The 17,754-nt window shown below is 26.9% G+C and overlaps 2 protein-coding genes across 3 annotated transcripts; both read right to left on the reverse strand.

Moving 5' to 3' along the window:
- Positions 1-1,267: 1,267 nt before the first annotated feature.
- Positions 1,268-11,560, reverse strand: LOC113560428. The gene is made up of 20 exons (XM_026966292.1): positions 11,216-11,560; positions 9,902-10,543; positions 8,739-8,932; positions 8,564-8,666; positions 8,370-8,474; positions 8,142-8,305; positions 7,884-8,073; positions 7,194-7,269; positions 6,694-6,868; positions 6,420-6,543; positions 5,693-5,866; positions 5,155-5,260; positions 4,197-4,270; positions 2,868-2,942; positions 2,623-2,771; positions 2,438-2,541; positions 2,203-2,369; positions 1,991-2,143; positions 1,731-1,879; positions 1,268-1,651 (listed from the first exon to the last, which is right to left on the reverse strand). Exons 2-20 carry the CDS (start codon positions 10,539-10,541, stop codon positions 1,478-1,480), a joined length of 3,096 nt encoding a protein of 1,031 aa, XP_026822093.1. The 5' UTR covers positions 10,542-10,543; positions 11,216-11,560; the 3' UTR covers positions 1,268-1,477.
- A 2,152-nt stretch (positions 11,561-13,712) lies between these two features.
- On the reverse strand, positions 13,713-17,383 carry LOC113548295 (actin-5C). Of its 2 annotated transcripts, none has more exons than XM_026949097.1 (5): positions 17,237-17,383; positions 15,315-15,469; positions 15,011-15,250; positions 14,529-14,926; positions 13,713-14,454 (listed from the first exon to the last, which is right to left on the reverse strand). In XM_026949097.1, exons 2-5 carry the CDS (start codon positions 15,438-15,440, stop codon positions 14,088-14,090), a joined length of 1,131 nt encoding a protein of 376 aa, XP_026804898.1. In that variant the 5' UTR covers positions 15,441-15,469; positions 17,237-17,383; the 3' UTR covers positions 13,713-14,087. The 2 variants fall into 2 exon arrangements, with proteins under 2 accessions (XP_026804898.1, XP_026804899.1); XM_026949098.1 differs by lacking the exon at positions 17,237-17,383 and adding an exon at positions 16,309-16,478.
- Positions 17,384-17,754: the final 371 nt, after the last annotated feature.

A 17,754-nucleotide genomic window follows, 5' to 3' on the forward strand; every position in this document is an offset into this window, starting at 1 on the left:
TGAAAAAAGATTGATAAAATTAAAAAAAAAAGTATTAAATTATCTGAACATAATTTTCAGTGTTTTTTATTTACTTATGCTATTCCTATTCCTAATCCTGTTGCCTGTGTTTCAAACAATAATTAGCAATACTAAATAATGTTTAATCGTTATTAAAAATAGAATACAGTCGAATCGCGATAACTCAAAATTGAAGGAAGATAAAAATTCGCTTCGAGATATGTATTATTCAAGATATCTAACTCAAATTTATATTAATTTATTTATAATTTACATTTCTAGGGGAATAAAACAATAATTTGAGTTATTGCAATTTAACTGTGTTACATTTTTAATTATAACTGGAGGATGATTGAAGATTATAAGTGTTTTGGATTATTAATGGTGTATAAACTTGAATAGTAATGCGTTATAATATTCTGTTTTTTTTTCTCTACAAATTATCCAGTGAGCCTCTTCATCACAGTACTTACTTTAAGGCATGATGCCAAACATAGAAAAATAAGCATACCTTTTTTGATGCCAATGATAATTTCATTATTTTATGCATACCATTTGCCATAGCTGAACTATTATTCTTTCAGTTCAGTTAATATACTTTAACTAAATACATTTATTAAAGTATAATTAATTGTTTACCATCTATGCAGGGGCATATTTAAGGGAGGGGCCCATAAGGCCTGTGCCCCCTCCCCCCGTCCATTCACTGTATTTTTATTATATGAGATATTTTACAACTCTACTGCGTCCATGTACGCAAATTTGAACTTTTTGTTTGTGCCCCCTTCCTTGAGACTTCTCTAAATATGCCCCTACGTCTATGTATAATGTCACTGGAATTTTGAACTTCAGATCTTTGCTTGTAAAGCTATTAAAATTAAAATAATCATATAAACATTTTTTTTTCTTAAATTGATAGATAAAGTATATACAATGGGCTTATTACTCCTCTCCAAATATAGAGTAAATCCTTCTAAATGTGCATTTGTATTTTATATAATTCATTAAGTTTGGATTTAAAGTTATTTAATTGATAGTTGAATACTTGAAATATATATATAATAATCATAAGAAAATTTACAGATGATTTTGAAGAACAATAATTTTAGTTTAAATATTTATCTAAAAAAAACCTTTGATTAAAAGTATAGATTAGTGATAAAATTGGCAAATTAACACACATATACCGTTGACATATTTTTATTAATGAATACTGTATATATATTTTTTTTCACAAATAATTTATATTTTTTAGAAATAATAATAAATAACAATGAATAAAGTAGATGCACATATTATGCTCTATATGGACACATTTAAATTAATCACACAAAGTTGAATAATGTTAATGTCAATAAGATGATTGTATTAATAAAATAAATAATCTCGTTTAAAAAATAATAAATTTGAATTGCACACATTTCTGAAATCTGTGATATTTTGAGCTGTAACAATTTCATTGGATGACTTGATTCATTTAAGTTGAGCAATTTAAATTGGCCATTTGCATGGCAGAACACAATTTTTGCTTTGCATTTGTTATTATTCTTATTGTTTCATCCATCAGGTATTCAGCTTCAATATGATTTACTATCAATGACCATGATACATTGTCATTAAAGTGTAAGCCAAGTGTCTCTTTGTTTTTATCCTGTAGAAAAGAAACCAAATGAGTAAATTTCACAATGTTGTCTAATAAATGTGTATAATTTTAAGTTAGAATAACTCACAATACGAATGAATGTACTCATTTGTTGAACATGAGCTAATGTTGGGAAATGTTCATCGTAAGGTATCAGCCATGCACATTCACCACCTAATACTACTAGTTCATATTCTGTAATCACTATACCCGGTAATTCGATAATTTCAACAAGTCCTAAAATAAATATTATTTACATAATTATAATATATACTTCTAATATAATTAGTCATGGTAACAATAAAAATATTTGATTCAAAGTAAAATAATATTATATCCATTAATTACCATTATCTGTGATGATTGTCGCACACTCACAAAACACCACATGAATAATAGGTAAGTGCAATTCATTTTTATAAAGGATATTGTTGACATATAAATAAGAATTAGTGTTTGGGGAAGAAACTAATACCTCTCGTTGTTCAAATGGTTTTATCCCTGAAACAGTGGCGAATAATAGAATAGAACTAATAGTTAACATTTAAACAATCACATACTTTCTAAAAATGCAATTAATCGTATTGTAATATGTGGCACATAAAAAACAAACGCATATTTCATGTCTCTTTCTGGTTGAGTGACACATATAGATAGACCAACATTCCATGGAAGAGCAGCAATGGACTTGACAAGACTTAACCGATGTCTAGATACTTTTTGTAAACTGTACAAGATAAAAATATAGTGAAATGCAAGAATAGTATATTATTAATCAATATATCAACTGCTTACAGTTCATCTGGTTGGCCAATGAATTTAAACACATATAGTGATTTGTTTGATATAATCACACACCCATCAAGTCGGTGATCTGGGCTTGTCATTATACAATTACACTGTTAAGTAAAATATGGTTTTTTTAAATTAAATTAAATTTAAATAAAATATTTTAAAACATAGTTAATAACACAACCTACTCGAAAAACCAATACAAATTCTTCTTTATCCCGGAAATATTTATTTTGAACATATGATTTTAACCGTAGATCGATAGATACAAAATCATCATAAGAGAACTTAATAGGCACATCTACTACCGATGGAATCCTAGAATCGATGTTACTTCCTGTTTTTATTATGCAAACAATATATATATATATATATATTTTAAATGTATTCATTAGGTACATGTATGTATTATATTTAATTGCTAATACAGTACCTTTTATTGTTGACGAACTGTTGTTGTGTTGCTTTCGACTTTCATAAGCGGTACACACACTATCTGTCATTGATCCTAATATTAATATTAATATTAATTAAATTAAAATGCAACAAAAACCACAATAAATAAAAATTTTAAAAATACAATGTTGAGCTATTAAAAAAGGAATTAGATAATGTCAGTATTTTATTAAGATTTGTACTTAATTATTATAAAATAATTCAGCAATTAGAAATATTTAGTAATTACCTACATTAATTTGAATTAAATATCATATTTTATACATCTAATAACAAAATATTAGTTAAATACATTGTATTCAACTGACTAGAACTCTAGTATATTTAAATAAAAAATTATATTTAGAACAAACTACAATGCATAAGTAGGAAAAATGATCAGTTTTGATATTAAGTTATTAAAATTGTATATTATGTAGAAAGAAATATTATATAGATTTAATATAATTAAACAAAAAAGAATATATGAAATTGTCCAATGTCCATCAATGACAATACTCACCAATTAACCATGCTAAATTTATACAATATTCAAAATAAGATTATGACCAAAATTGACACATAACTGCTCTGTACGCTACACTTATTGTATTAATTAAAGATAATTATACATTATGAAGAGAATCAAACCACTAACTCGTGTAGTTTACTACCTACCAAAAACATTTAGAAGTATGGTATGTTACATTACTAACAACCAATTAATAATTATATTACAATTTATCAAACTAATAAGATTTGGACTAAAATCAAGTTCTGGCAACAAGTTTTTTTCTTGAAGATAATTAACACCCCATACAAATAGCGAATTGATCTATTCATCATATTATTGTAAAATGAATAGTTGTGTAATATATACAAAATAATACTCACAATAAAAAAATATACATGCAAACATAACAAGGCAAAAAAGAACAACATAGAATACAATAATATATCTAAAAGTTAGTTATCATGGCTCTTGGTGGATATTTACCAGTTATCACAATAGCTATTTACCTATAATACTGTACAACTGTTATGTATTATTATTTTTTATGACTTAAGTCAAAGGTATTTTTCTGTAATAAAATGGAATAAAAATGTTTACAGTAAGTAATATACTACACTTGTACAGTTTTTTTTAAAGCAACATTTCATAGTAGGTAACATACTATATTAATACCATGAGATGGATACAGTATACAGTAATGATCAATGTAGTAATAAGCAGTTGAAGTAATATTTTTTTGTCATTATCTCATTCTCAACAGAGTAAAAATTTTAATGTACAAATTACTTATAATATAATCATGGAAATACTAACCTGAAGAGCTACTTTCAGTCAATGCAGTCCGGACATCAACAGTCAGCTGAGGTTTTTCTGATTTAATTTCTTTACTATAATACAAATATAATTTGGATTAAAAATAATATATAAGTATAATAGTAATATTCATAAAATGAGAATATTAATAAATAAGCCTAAACCAAATATTAAATAGTACATATTATAACAGTGAAAAAATATACTTAGGTCTTAGTTTAAATTTTAAAGTGATGAATTAAAAAATAAAACATAAAAAAATGTAATGAGTAAATACTAACTATCTAAAAGACTGGTGTTAAAGTATTTAAAAAAACAAAAAGTAATAGACCATATACTAACTTCCTTGTCGAAAATATTAAATCATTGGTTCTTCCAAAATATATATGTAATGGTGTGTTATGTACATTATAAATTATGATTTATGGTCAAAAAGGCTTTAGACATTTTTTCCTTTTTTAATCAGTGATATAAGAAAGAATAAGGCTTAATCAAAATTGGAATTATCCACTAGATAAGAATGAGGCCAATAGAAATAAAAAAATAAAATTTAGCTATTTGCATAGTGCCATAGTAAATTTATTGTAGCTTTTTTATTTATCTTTTGTATCCCCGAGAAATATTGAATTAGAACAATATTATGTTGAAATGCAAAATTTTGAAGTATCTTTATTTTTTTTTGTTATTATAAATAAATTATTGTTTATTTTTGAACATCTGGACTCTTAAATTACCTAAACAATATATGAATACAATAATTAACAATTGAAATTGCCAATAATAATTTTAAAAAATAAAATAAATTTTTTTTTTAAATTAATTTGTATGTATTTGTATAATTTATAAGAAAATAATGTATTCAATTGTGGTGAATATTTTATTTATTGGATCTCTAAAGCTGATAATGGGTTAAGGTTTCAGAATATAAAAATGTAACATAAATATAGAACAAGTATACCTTGATATTACTTCCAGAATTTCAACAGAATTCTCACTAGGATTACTTATAATTTCTACATCGCTATCATTACTAGAAAATAATCGTTGTTCCGGTTCTTCAGAGCCTAAAAATTTTTTAAATTTCATATTATTATTAAATATAAATATATATATATATATATATATATATAATCTTATTATATATTAAGACACAACATAAGTATTTAATTAATTTTAAAATTCTTTTTTACAACTATTAAATATTTTTAAATAGTTCTAAAAATTATAGTAAGATTTTTAAATTCTTAAATCTATTTAAGTATGTAAATATATGTATTAACTATTTATTTTAAATATTTATAAATAAGTTAAAGTATCAATTTGTTAAGTATTTTCAATAGTTTTAAAAAGCATTTGTAATAATATGCAAATACTCTTAAAAAAAAGTATTCAAATACATTTTTAAATTACAAATGACATGAAATATTTAAATATTATGTATTCAAAAATGTTTTCTTGACAAGACTGCATATTACATAAACATATTTCAATCTTACTAGATCTTGAATTAATAGGTGTTGAATTATTAGAGTTTTCTTCGTCAATAAAATTTTGCTCATCTATTTCTGATGGTTGCTTTGACTTATTAGAAGTAGATGGAAGAAGTTCTTCTTCTATTTGTACAATTATATAGCTGTCACAACTAGGACAACAGTTTTTTCTTTTTTCTTCTGGAAAAAAATTAAATTATTTTTTTTTAACTATATAAATACATTTTACAACATATAATTTAAATAATATTAAACTCAAGGTTTCATTCAACTGTGTTTTTATGAATTCAAAACTAGTTAAGTAATGGAATAATGGAATTTACAGATGTTGATTAATTTTTATAGTACAAGAATCAAATTTAAAATCCGTTAAAAATATTATTTTAGAATTATTTGATATCTATTGATGTAATTAAATGCTTACTGAACAATTTTCAGACCTAAAGCAAACTACTATTTGATCACTCATGAACTCACAGCTCTTAATCTACATTATTGTTTTTACATATTATTAAAAACTTTTTATATTATATTAAATCCATTGCCCAGTATCTGCCCATCTATATATTTTGGCCTTGAAGCAATTACCACAAAATCCAATTAAAATTAAATTCAGAATTTGGTAAGATACAGTAAATTTTATAAATATTTGATTCATTAAGGCTATAATAATAATAATAATAATTTAAAATTAATTAAAAATATTTTTTTTCTATTAACAGTTTAAACTTACTAAGAACATTTTTATTGTTTTCTTGACAAAATATTGTATCACATTTTATACATTTAAATACCAATTGGTTCATTTCACTTAATGTTCTTGATTCTAATTCCATACTAATAATATTTAAAAAATCCTGAAAATATAAATAAATAAATCACAAGATATACAATGTATTATATTTTACATTTCTTATAAAGCTAAAAACTCGTAAAATTAAAGAATTATAATAAATTCATATAACTTGAAAGTCAGCTATTCCAAATTGTTTAATAATTTAACTTACTTTAGCATCATCTTCACTCATTGTATATATTCTTTGATTTAGGTTTTTTCGAATGGTCATAAAGTTTAATTGCAATTTAATAGGGTCAAATCCAATTTTGACACAACTTTCAATAGAATCTCGGCTCCAGTTAGCAAGCAAATGACCATCAACAGAATTTCTTTCTTTTAATTCTCTAAAGCAAATTAATAAGTTATTATTAGAAACATTACTGTTTTTTTAGTTTAATATATATGAAAATGTACATGCATTTTTGAGCTACTATTAACTATTTAATAGTCAACATAAGGCCAGCGCACACTAAAGTATACCATGCACCCATTGAGGTTAAAAAATGTATGATTATGATTACAATGATATTTTAAATTATAAATATTAAATATAAAAGAATATAAATATAATATATTTATTTCATGTAAACTTACAGATTTTAATAACATTTGTAATTAGTAGACTAATACATAATTAAAAAAATACTATTATTTAATTAAAATACTGACCTTTCAGTTAAACATAATAAAATATTTGAATATTCATTAGTTATCACATCAACATTTTGAGCTGGCCAATATTTTTCTAAAAAACAAAATATATTTAAGCTTAGTATAGTTATAGTAAAAACTTACAAATTTATCAGACATTTGTTGTACTAAATAAGAAAGTTTAGTATCAGTAGAAATTTTTATAATTATGTATACGAAATATCAGTTAAAAAAATAAAAATTTTAAATATATATGTTTTTAGGCTAGCTGCATTTTGTTTTTATCATTATAGTTTCCATTGCAAATTTGCAACCCAACTATAAAATCGGAATTCTGATAAATGTTTTAATTGTTATTTTTCTTATTTTCTTAACAATTTCATGCAGCCTATTTCAGCCACCAAAAATATACATATAAATTAATGTTGGAGTGGAGAAAATAAAAATTTTACAAGTTTTTTTAACACTACTATAAACAAAATCTAATTTTCTAGCCACGGTTAATCATGCCTCATGTATAATATAAACTGAATTTATCAGGGCTATGATCTAACCCAACCAGACAGAAATTGTAAATGGTGTCTTAAGTTATTATTATTATTATTATTACTTTTATATGAAAACAATTATACACATTAAACAACTAATATATAAAATATAGAATAATTACAATTTTAGTAAATTTAATTGATTTTAAAATTAGCAAACCTGATAATCTTAAAGGTTCTTCGTTTTTGTTTAACATGTGATATTCTAGATTTGAATCAACTTTTAATGTTTGAACAATTTCTGGCTCTATATCCATTTCTGATTGAGATTCATTGCTTAATATAATACATTCTTTTTCATCAGTAAGATCATTAGATTTTGATTTACCGTCTTCAATAATTTGTACTACCTATAAAAAAATTAAAATTTTTATTATTTATATGATATCAGAAATTTATAATTTAATAAAATCTGTACAGGAACTTCTTCACAAAAAGATTCATTTTCTGACTGCTGTTTGATACCCAAAATATCTTGAACATAACTTCCAGCATGACTATGTAACCAATTATCTTCTCCAAACATTTCCCGTACATTTTCAATTTTTTTTTTTGTGGTTAAATGTTCTGACTTTGGAATTTCTAAAAATAAAAAAATAAATAAATTTAACCACTTGTTTAAACTAAATTATAAAATTAAAGAAACCTTTTTTTGAAGTTGCTGGTAGTGCAGGAGTTTGGATAATGCAACTTTTCTCCCATTTATGGTCTTCAATAACGGGAGATCTTATTTTTTTGGCTTTAACACTTGCTAAAATAAATTATAAATGAACATTAATATAACACTATTAGTATTATTTTCATTAACATATGCTTTTTTTTTATAAACTAATAATTTACTAGGAGGCTGTTGATAATGTAAAAATGACACATCTAATGATCTGGAAGACTGTCCAACAAACTGTTTTTCTGATTTTGAAAGTAGTCGATTGTCAAGTTCAAACTGTAACAGTGGGTAGTCAAAAATATAATAAACAAACACTTTAGTTTATACGCTTATTTTTTAATTTCTTACTAGTTCAACAGCTGCATTTTCATGAAGATATCCACAAGTTCTTTCTCTATGGTTCTTTATATAACCTACAGGATTGTTGCTTAAATTTAAATATTTTAAAAAAGCCATGTCACCCACTGCTGATATTGATTCATGGTGCACAATCATGTTATTTGACAAATCTAATACCTTTAAATTTGTTAATTTAGATAAACCTAAAGAATGAATAAAATAAAATAATAATAAATACAAATTTCAATTTTTTTTATTATTATTATTATTATCTAAATTTATCACTATACACAAGGGCCACATTAGTGCTTACTTTTATTTTAGATTTTTTTGGATAATCTTTAGGTACAGTTAAAATAACTAAGAACGATATTATAAATTTAGGGCCGAATTCTAGAAATTAATTTTTGATACCAGGGGATAATAATAAAATATACACATATTTATTAAAAAAATATATCATAAAAATTATAATATTAGATAGATACTTTTAAAAAAGAAAATTGCTTTGTATGAAGTTACATTTTAAATTATTTTAATACCCACTTATTACTTAAGTTTACAAAACATTCATACATAACTATTCAAGTGGTTATTTTTGTAATGATCATAGGCTGATCCACATATAAATAATTTATATTTAAAGTATATTTTAGAGATTTATTCATCTTAATTCCGGCTCTGATTTTAATTAAAACTCAAAAATTAAAGGATAATATCATGCTCAAATTATGTGCTTTAACAATAATACTTGGAAACTATTCCAAACAAATAAAAATGAATATACCGTATTTAATTTTTAAGAGTGAGAATAATTGAATTTTTGATGTATTTCTAAAGTGGGTTTTAATTTATTATAATGTTATTATTTTTAAGCAGTTAAATAATCTAAGTTATAATAATACATTTTAAAATTAAATGAAATATATTGTCTATACTATATTATGTCGCTAGATACACAGTAGGTAAGTAATTAATAACTAATAATTACATATTTGTGAATATTTGGTGGACATATATTTAATAATTCTAAATGTTTAGGTAAAACGTAAAAGTGTACAAACATAAAATAATAAAACAGTATATAAAGTATGTGTATGAATAATGAATAATTTCGCTTTATTATGCAAATTTGTTTTAAACCAATAATTTATAAATATAAATATAGTCACCTGATAAATTGTTTATACAATTATAACTCAATATTAATATAGTTAAATTTCTAGCTCCATAGTCGCTTAATATTGGTACTTGAGTCAGTCTATTTATGCTTAAATTTAAAATGTCTAAACATTCTAGTTTTTCGATATATTTGACTTCAGTTAGTAAGTTTCTTGGCGCTTCTAAATATGTAAGAGAAGGTGCTAGTAATATTGAATTATCTAATGCTTCAAGATGGGTTCCTCTTAGTGCTAAATACTTGAGATTAGCCCATTTTTTATTTAATAACACAGCTAAAGACTTTAATGGACCATAAATAATTAAAACTTCAATTTTTTCATAATTCAAGCCTATTATCCATTCTATATCTACATCACACAGTTCTAAATAAATTAGACTATGAAAAGAGGAAAGTTCAATAGACTGATTGAGATCAAAATTAGATGATTTTAGTAATTTCAACTTTGCAACTTTCTTTAAAATTTCAGATAAATAGTGATGATTTAAAATATGATCATTGTGAAGTGTTGATAATACTCTTGTGCTAATAGTGTGAAGAATTTCTGTATTGAGAATTAATTTTTCATGACCAGTGACAAAATTTTCTCCTCTGCGTTTTAATAGTTGAATCAGCTTATTAACGGATTCCATTACTGAAAATATAAATAATAAAAAATACATAGTTATTGTTAAGGACAATTTTTAAAATATTACTGATTATATAATACTGGCAATATATATATAATATAAAAAAATAAACGTTAAATAATGTTTTTTTATGTTCTAGTTAAGAGTTAGTAATTAAATACAATTTTCAAAAACCATTATATTTAATTTTTGAAATTTTTAATTTTTGAATTAATCAGATAAAGTGTATTATATTTTATATTATTTAATAATTTAGCAAATGTTTGGAATTAAATGTTTATTGATCTGCGTCTGATACCTATTAAACTTATTTGCTGAAATTTAAAAAATATAACCAAAAAATCCATAAAATATGAATCATAATATAGTTTATTAAATTTATTACAAATATTATTATATTTACTAAATTGCATATGTTTTGTTACATTCAATTTTAGCATTATCTTTATAGTATCTACATATTACTTTACTCAGGTAAGAATAAATAACAATAAATTATAATTTAGAGTACTTGTGAGTTATTCGAACATTATTAGATATGTCTGGAAATGATAGATATAACATATTGACTTCAATACTAGATAATATACATTAAATAATCTAATAATAAATCTCACATGAGAAACCAATTTTAAAATTAAATTGACAAAAAACAAATATGAACAAAAGGTACTCACAAACTGATCTTAATTATTAACAACAAAGAGCTTTTGTTTTTGACGAATTAGTTGGTCAATATATGTCTTTATATCATTAATTGTACAAAAACAAATTTACATGTTTTTCGAGGTGTACAATCATGTTAACGAACAATTAATTAAAAACACACAATGTTCAACTATACACTGTAATAAACATAAAAGTAACATAATTTCTGACAATTCCAAGAAATGTAATAGTATGTAAAGGTACGTGTTTTAGTGGTATGTACTATGTAATATATTCATAAAAACAACAGTGATTTGATTAGGTTTCGAATTAAAAATAAAAAGTTCAAAGCCTCAAAGGTTGAAAACTGATGAGATAATGATTAATAACACATTGGAATGATAAGAAACAGGTGTCGTATCACAGGCGCTACCCCTCAAAATAAAAATAGGAGAGTGAAGACTGATGGTATACTAGTGACGAGAAAATATATCAATGAACGAATGGAAAATAAACCACAAAATAAATGAAAATAAAAATTATAGTCATCTTACCGAAACCTAAGTCTATCTCTATACACAGTACTTAGATTAGATGACAGATAAATAATTAATTGGTAGGTAGTACATTATGTATATAATAATATTTATATTTATGTATATACCTACGAGTAATATGATATTAAATATTAATATGTAGATGGTAGGTCTCTATAGACCTGTACTTTGTTGTCTATACTTCTATAGAATGTAGACAAATGCCTATCACTTATCACTTCGTATTTGTTCGAGTTAGTATTATTGAATTTATATCTTATATTAAAGACTACGTGTTTACGTTGAATAATAAAAAGTACAATATCTAGATACACATTGCAACTCATTACAGCGGTCTTGCACCTTGGTGGCTTAGCAAGGTTTTCAAAATGTGTCTCAGATATTAACGAAATTTACTCATTTTAAAATTTTGTTGTATCAAATATCCGTCTGTTATAAAAATATAAATATAAAATGTATATATCTTAATTCGTGTTCCAAATGTCGAATTTTGGGAGGTATAAGCTCATAACTTTCAATTATATATTTACGTGTATTATTAATTATTTATTATCATCGGCATGTCTATTACTACGTTTACGACTTACGACTCCTGTGTGTATATTTACGGGATGACTGATCTGTAGCCCTTTCCTTACCACGTAAAATTTTGAATTATGACATGATTAAATTAATTTTTCATATCATAATATTATGATTTTGTGTAATAGTTAAAAATAATAAATATGTAGTTAATTTGAAGTTTGAACTGCCTTAAAAATTCGGTGGGGGTGTATAAAAAAATATACTGCAGAATTCCAAATTTTTCTGCTATAAGTCTATAACCTTATTAAACACAAGATTGTCATTAACTATTTATATTTAAATTATATAATATCAAGAGGGTTGGTAAATTGAAAGTTTTCAATTGACACTATATTTATTATTATATGATTATTATGATTTATAATAATCAATAATTTTTGATGAACATTTATAAAAAAACCTAAAAATTTGTCATACCTATAAATAACTCCAAAAACTAACAAATCTTTAGATTAATACAATTTACATAAAAGTTCAAGTATTCCTTAATTTTATATTTGTTTTTCCCAATCAAACTATATATTAAGCAAGATTTTATATTTTTATCCAGTACTCATCCACTGAAAAATCACATCATTGGAAGATTAATACCATTTACATTCATCACTCAAATATTCATATTGTGTAATATGAAAAATAATCCATGTCAGAAATTATATAAATATTTAGGATGAATGTAGTAAGTTTTATTCAAAGGGAAATAAGTTCTAATTGTACCATCCACATTTCACTCAATGTCCATGATCATCATGATTACTTACTTAATTAAAATAAAGGTATAATTTATAACAATTTCATAAAGAATAAGACATCATTATGTTACCTATCAGAAACTTTTACAATTTTTATTTTTAAGAAAGTTATTTATTATAAATAACTTATAGTTAATACGAATTGGAAACTTTCTTAAAAATCAAAATATTTAAAATTGATTATATGTTAATTTCAATATAATCACGAGTGGTATATCTAACATGGATTTTAATTTATTGTGTATAAGGAAAACAAACTGTTAATGAACCCGTCAAGGGTTTCTTTATTTTTACTTAAAAAATTGTTTTTTGTAAGGACATTATAATACCATATTCCTTGGCCCAACATGAGTTATAGCATAATAATATTATGATATACACATGAATCATTATTGGATATGAAGTAAACAAGGATGCTGGTAATTTTAGCTCCACTCTTCCTGAAGAAACGCAAACATAAGTGTAGTTGACGCTCTACTCAGTCATATGTACCTTGTTCATGAGATAAAAATCATGGGCCAGTAACTACATTTTTGTTAACCTTGTTCAAGTCACAGCGAGATGATTTCACGAAAATGTGGAGCTGGCATGAGATTAAGATAATTTAGAAAACCAATAGACAAAATGACATGTATAATAAATTACAAACATTTATTTTTCAAATATTTTTAGAGAGAATTTAATAAAATTATAATCCTAATATTTTTGCCTATAAGACAACTTTGGATATTTAGGAATGTCTAAAAAAAATTCCATATACGTAAATAATTATCAAATAAATACATTTAATTATATTCTCTTTTCATTCAGTCAGTATAAAAAAAATTATAAATCAAAAGCAGACGTGCTATGATAAAGGAATGCTTTGAGCTGTAAATAACTTACTGGAATGTAGGCCTAATGCATCGGATTTTTTTTCATAATTTTGATTCTTATTAAAATATAAAATACAGGAAAAAATTAAAATAAAAAATACAGTTTTTTTAGGAAAATAAATATAAAAGTATTTAGAAGCACTTTCTGTGCACGATGGATGGGCCTGATTCATCATACTCCTGTTTGGAGATCCACATCTGTTGGAAGGTAGACAGAGAAGCCAAGATAGATCCTCCAATCCATACTGAGTATTTTCGTTCTGGTGGGGCAATGATCTTGATTTTCATTGTAGATGGAGCCAAAGCAGTTATTTCTTTTTGCATTCTATCGGCAATACCAGGGTACATGGTGGTACCTCCAGACAATACAGTGTTGGCGTACAAGTCCTTACGGATATCTACATCACACTTCATGATTGAGTTGTATGTAGTCTCATGGATACCACATGCTTCCATTCCCAAGAATGAAGGTTGGAATAGAGCTTCTGGGCAACGGAATCTAATAATAAAATACAATTAATTAGACATAATTTACAAACATTGAATACAAAATATGTTTGGCATAATAACTACCTTTCGTTTCCAATGGTGATGACTTGACCATCGGGCAATTCATAGGATTTCTCCAATGAGCTGGAAGAAGCAGCAGTAGCCATTTCTTGTTCGAAGTCCAAAGCAACATAGCACAATTTCTCCTTGATATCACGAACAATTTCTCGTTCAGCAGTGGTGGTGAAACTGTAACCACGTTCGGTTAAGATTTTCATTAGGTAGTCAGTGAGATCACGGCCAGCAAGATCGAGACGAAGGATAGCATGAGGTAAAGCATAACCTTCATAGATTGGGACAGTGTGAGATACACCATCACCAGAATCCAAGACGATACCAGTGGTACGACCAGAAGCGTACAATGAAAGTACGGCTTGGATAGCAACATACATAGCAGGGGTGTTGAATGTTTCAAACATAATCTATAAAGTAAATAGGTGGTTAGAAAACTATTGATTATTTTGTGTTCATCATCAAGTTATTTTTAAATTAAAATAAATATTTACTTGTGTCATTTTTTCACGGTTGGCCTTGGGGTTCAAAGGGGCTTCCGTTAGTAAAACTGGATGTTCTTCTGGGGCAACACGCAATTCATTGTAGAAAGTGTGATGCCAAATTTTTTCCATATCGTCCCAGTTGGTGACAATACCGTGTTCAATTGGGTATTTCAAGGTAAGAATACCTCTTTTGGATTGGGCTTCATCTCCTACATAGCTGTCTTTTTGTCCCATACCTACCATGACTCCCTAATAATAACAAATAATAAGTTAAACATTTGAAACCCATAAACTTAAAAACTAAAATATTTACCTGATGACGGGGACGTCCAACAATAGATGGGAACACAGCACGAGGTGCGTCATCTCCAGCAAAACCGGCTTTGCACATACCGGATCCATTGTCTACTACCAATGCGGCTACTTCTTCGTCACACATATTGAGTTAGTTTTTTAAATTTTTTTCAACTGTAAAAAAATAATAATATAAATTTAGAACTTTAATACAAGAATAAACTAATCTATATAAGCATTTACTAATCAACAGTAAAATATTGTATTCAATGAACTTTAATAACTATTAATGAACCTAATAATTGGATCAAGAATATGTATGTAAATTATTACTGTTTATAAAAAAAAAATGCACCAATATGATTATTTTCAACTATAAGAATTAGATATACTAAATTGCTAATTAAATTAAAATACAAAACTGAACGTACTATTAAAAGAATATTAAATTTAATCATAGAACATATCATTAAATTATGCCTAAATGTTAGTCATATACTATAATTAGAAAAAAGAAATTTCTAATAGTTTAAAATCAATTCACTGATATTAAATTTAATTGGCGACTATTAATCAATCCCAACGGCTGTAATCTCCGCTCATAAAATACAAATTTAAGAAGATAATAAAAAAAAGTAATAAAATAGGTAATAAACTTTTAAATTAAATAGGATAAATAGTTGATAGAATATATTATAATACCATTTTATTGATTGGGTTATTCAATTAGAAAAGATAATAAGCCGTTAGAATCGGAAAAAATAAAAATAATTTTCTTTTGAAGTCACGTAATATATCACAAATTTCGTTTGTAATAAACACCACACCACGATGTCGGGTTAAAAAAAAAAAATCGAAAATACAAGCCGTATGAAAATAAAACGTAAAAAAAAAAACCCAAATCACAACCGCGATAATATTTAATTAGGTAAAACCAACTGAACAACGATATTATATCGAGATGATAATAATTAATGGTAACAATGGTAGGTATACATAAATAAAGCACGTACCAGAAATATAAGTAGAAATTCCAAGTGTTTGGAACACGGAGTAACTATTTCGAACGCCGAAAAACGTGAAAGCGAAAAAAGCTTAAAATCGATTTAAAACTTTTAAAAGTAAAAAAATATTAGTCGCACGTCGATAGCGAACGAGTCGATCGTCGAACAAACTGGTCTTGTGAGAGTACCGACACCGGTATAAGTAGCTTTCCTCTCACTATGCGGTACGATCGTCGCGATACTCCTTCCCATGGACCCCGCCCTTCGATACCGGCAACTACCACGTCATAGTCATCGTCGTCATCAACGATTCAACCCCACTTCGTCCCTCCCACCCATATACACCGCGCCGCCACTACCGATCGCAAAAGGGCTGTTATAGAGCACCGGGTGTGTACACGTATATATATATATGTATACGGTAGCCGGAATAATACAATATATAGTTTGAAAACCGTGAGAAACGACGAGTAGTCAAGTAAAAACTGTTACACAAGCGTAAACACCCCACCCCTTAGAATTTGGTATAAATTAATATATCGTTATATTATAATAAATTATCGTACACGCATAATTATATTATTGTCCACGTTTATAATACTACGAAGTAGAAATTATCTATGAAAATCTATCTAAAAATACTGGTAGTGTGGACGAAACGAACGCAGAGATTATTAAATTAAAGCGAAAAAAAAAACGTTATTAATGTTACACCAAATTCGGCGATCGAAAAATTTCTACGGAATTACAGAGGGCCTAAAGAGTGGTTGGGCGTCGCAGGATTTGTAAGATTTCCCAGACTGTTTTGGCGATTGGTTTTCCCCAAAACGCGGTAAAAAAAAAATATATTAACTCGGGGAGGGACACGAGACGGAAAAAAACGGGTTTCGAATAAAAAAATATAATAAATAGTAAATTAAAAAAATATTATATTTACCTTTGAACGTGAAATCAACGAGCGTTTTGGCTGGCGGAGCTGTTGAAAACGAATTCGCGTATCGGTGGCAGAACGGTTACGGAAGTTTTCGTAAAGTGGCCGAACGGTCCGGGGCCGGTGTGCATCCTGCCGGACGAATCCATCGCCGTCGAACCGGCGGGGTCGGTGACGGTGCGCGCCGATGGGCCGGGGACGCGCGGCGCACGGTACACGCCGACCGTGGTCCCCTGCCCCGGTTGTGGCGCCGCCGTCCGGTGGACTCGCCCGATGCACCGCCGTTTTCCGCCCGTCCGGTGGCATTACCTTATATGGGCATAAAACGAACAGCACCACGCGATTGGTCGAGACCCGGCACAAGCCGGCGACCGCGGCCGAACGCATTCCAAACCGCGAGCGGTATCAGCAGCCGCCGCCGCCGCCGCCGAAGAGACGTTTTACCCCTTCGACCCCCGCTCCCTCGCCGTCATCGTGCAACGGTCGTCGCGGTGGCGGTGCAATGACGTGTCGTCTAGACGCGA

This window comes from Rhopalosiphum maidis, chromosome 1, assembly GCF_003676215.2.
Source record: "Rhopalosiphum maidis isolate BTI-1 chromosome 1, ASM367621v3, whole genome shotgun sequence".
Classification (NCBI taxonomy): Eukaryota; Metazoa; Arthropoda; class Insecta; order Hemiptera; family Aphididae; genus Rhopalosiphum; species Rhopalosiphum maidis.

What these genes read in the sequence shown, in the direction of transcription:
- LOC113548295 (XM_026949097.1), bottom strand. Translation starts at nt 15,440, where the DNA reads ATGTGTGACGAAGAAGTAGCCGCATTGGTAGTAGACAATGGATCCGGT. An exon ending in TTGGACGTCCCCGTCATCAG is followed by an intron (nt 15,251 to 15,314) that starts GTAAATATTTTA and finishes TGTTATTATTAG; the next exon opens with GGAGTCATGGTAGGTATGGG. An exon ending in ATCACCATTGGAAACGAAAG is followed by an intron (nt 14,455 to 14,528) that starts GTAGTTATTATG and finishes TTTTATTATTAG; the next exon opens with ATTCCGTTGCCCAGAAGCTC.
- LOC113560428 (XM_026966292.1), bottom strand. Translation starts at nt 10,541, where the DNA reads ATGGAATCCGTTAATAAGCTGATTCAACTATTAAAACGCAGAGGAGAA. An exon ending in ACCAGCAACTTCAAAAAAAG is followed by an intron (nt 8,306 to 8,369) that starts GTTTCTTTAATT and finishes TTTTATTTTTAG; the next exon opens with AAATTCCAAAGTCAGAACAT. An exon ending in AAACAATAAAAATGTTCTTA is followed by an intron (nt 5,867 to 6,419) that starts GTAAGTTTAAAC and finishes ATTTTTTTCCAG; the next exon opens with AAGAAAAAAGAAAAAACTGT.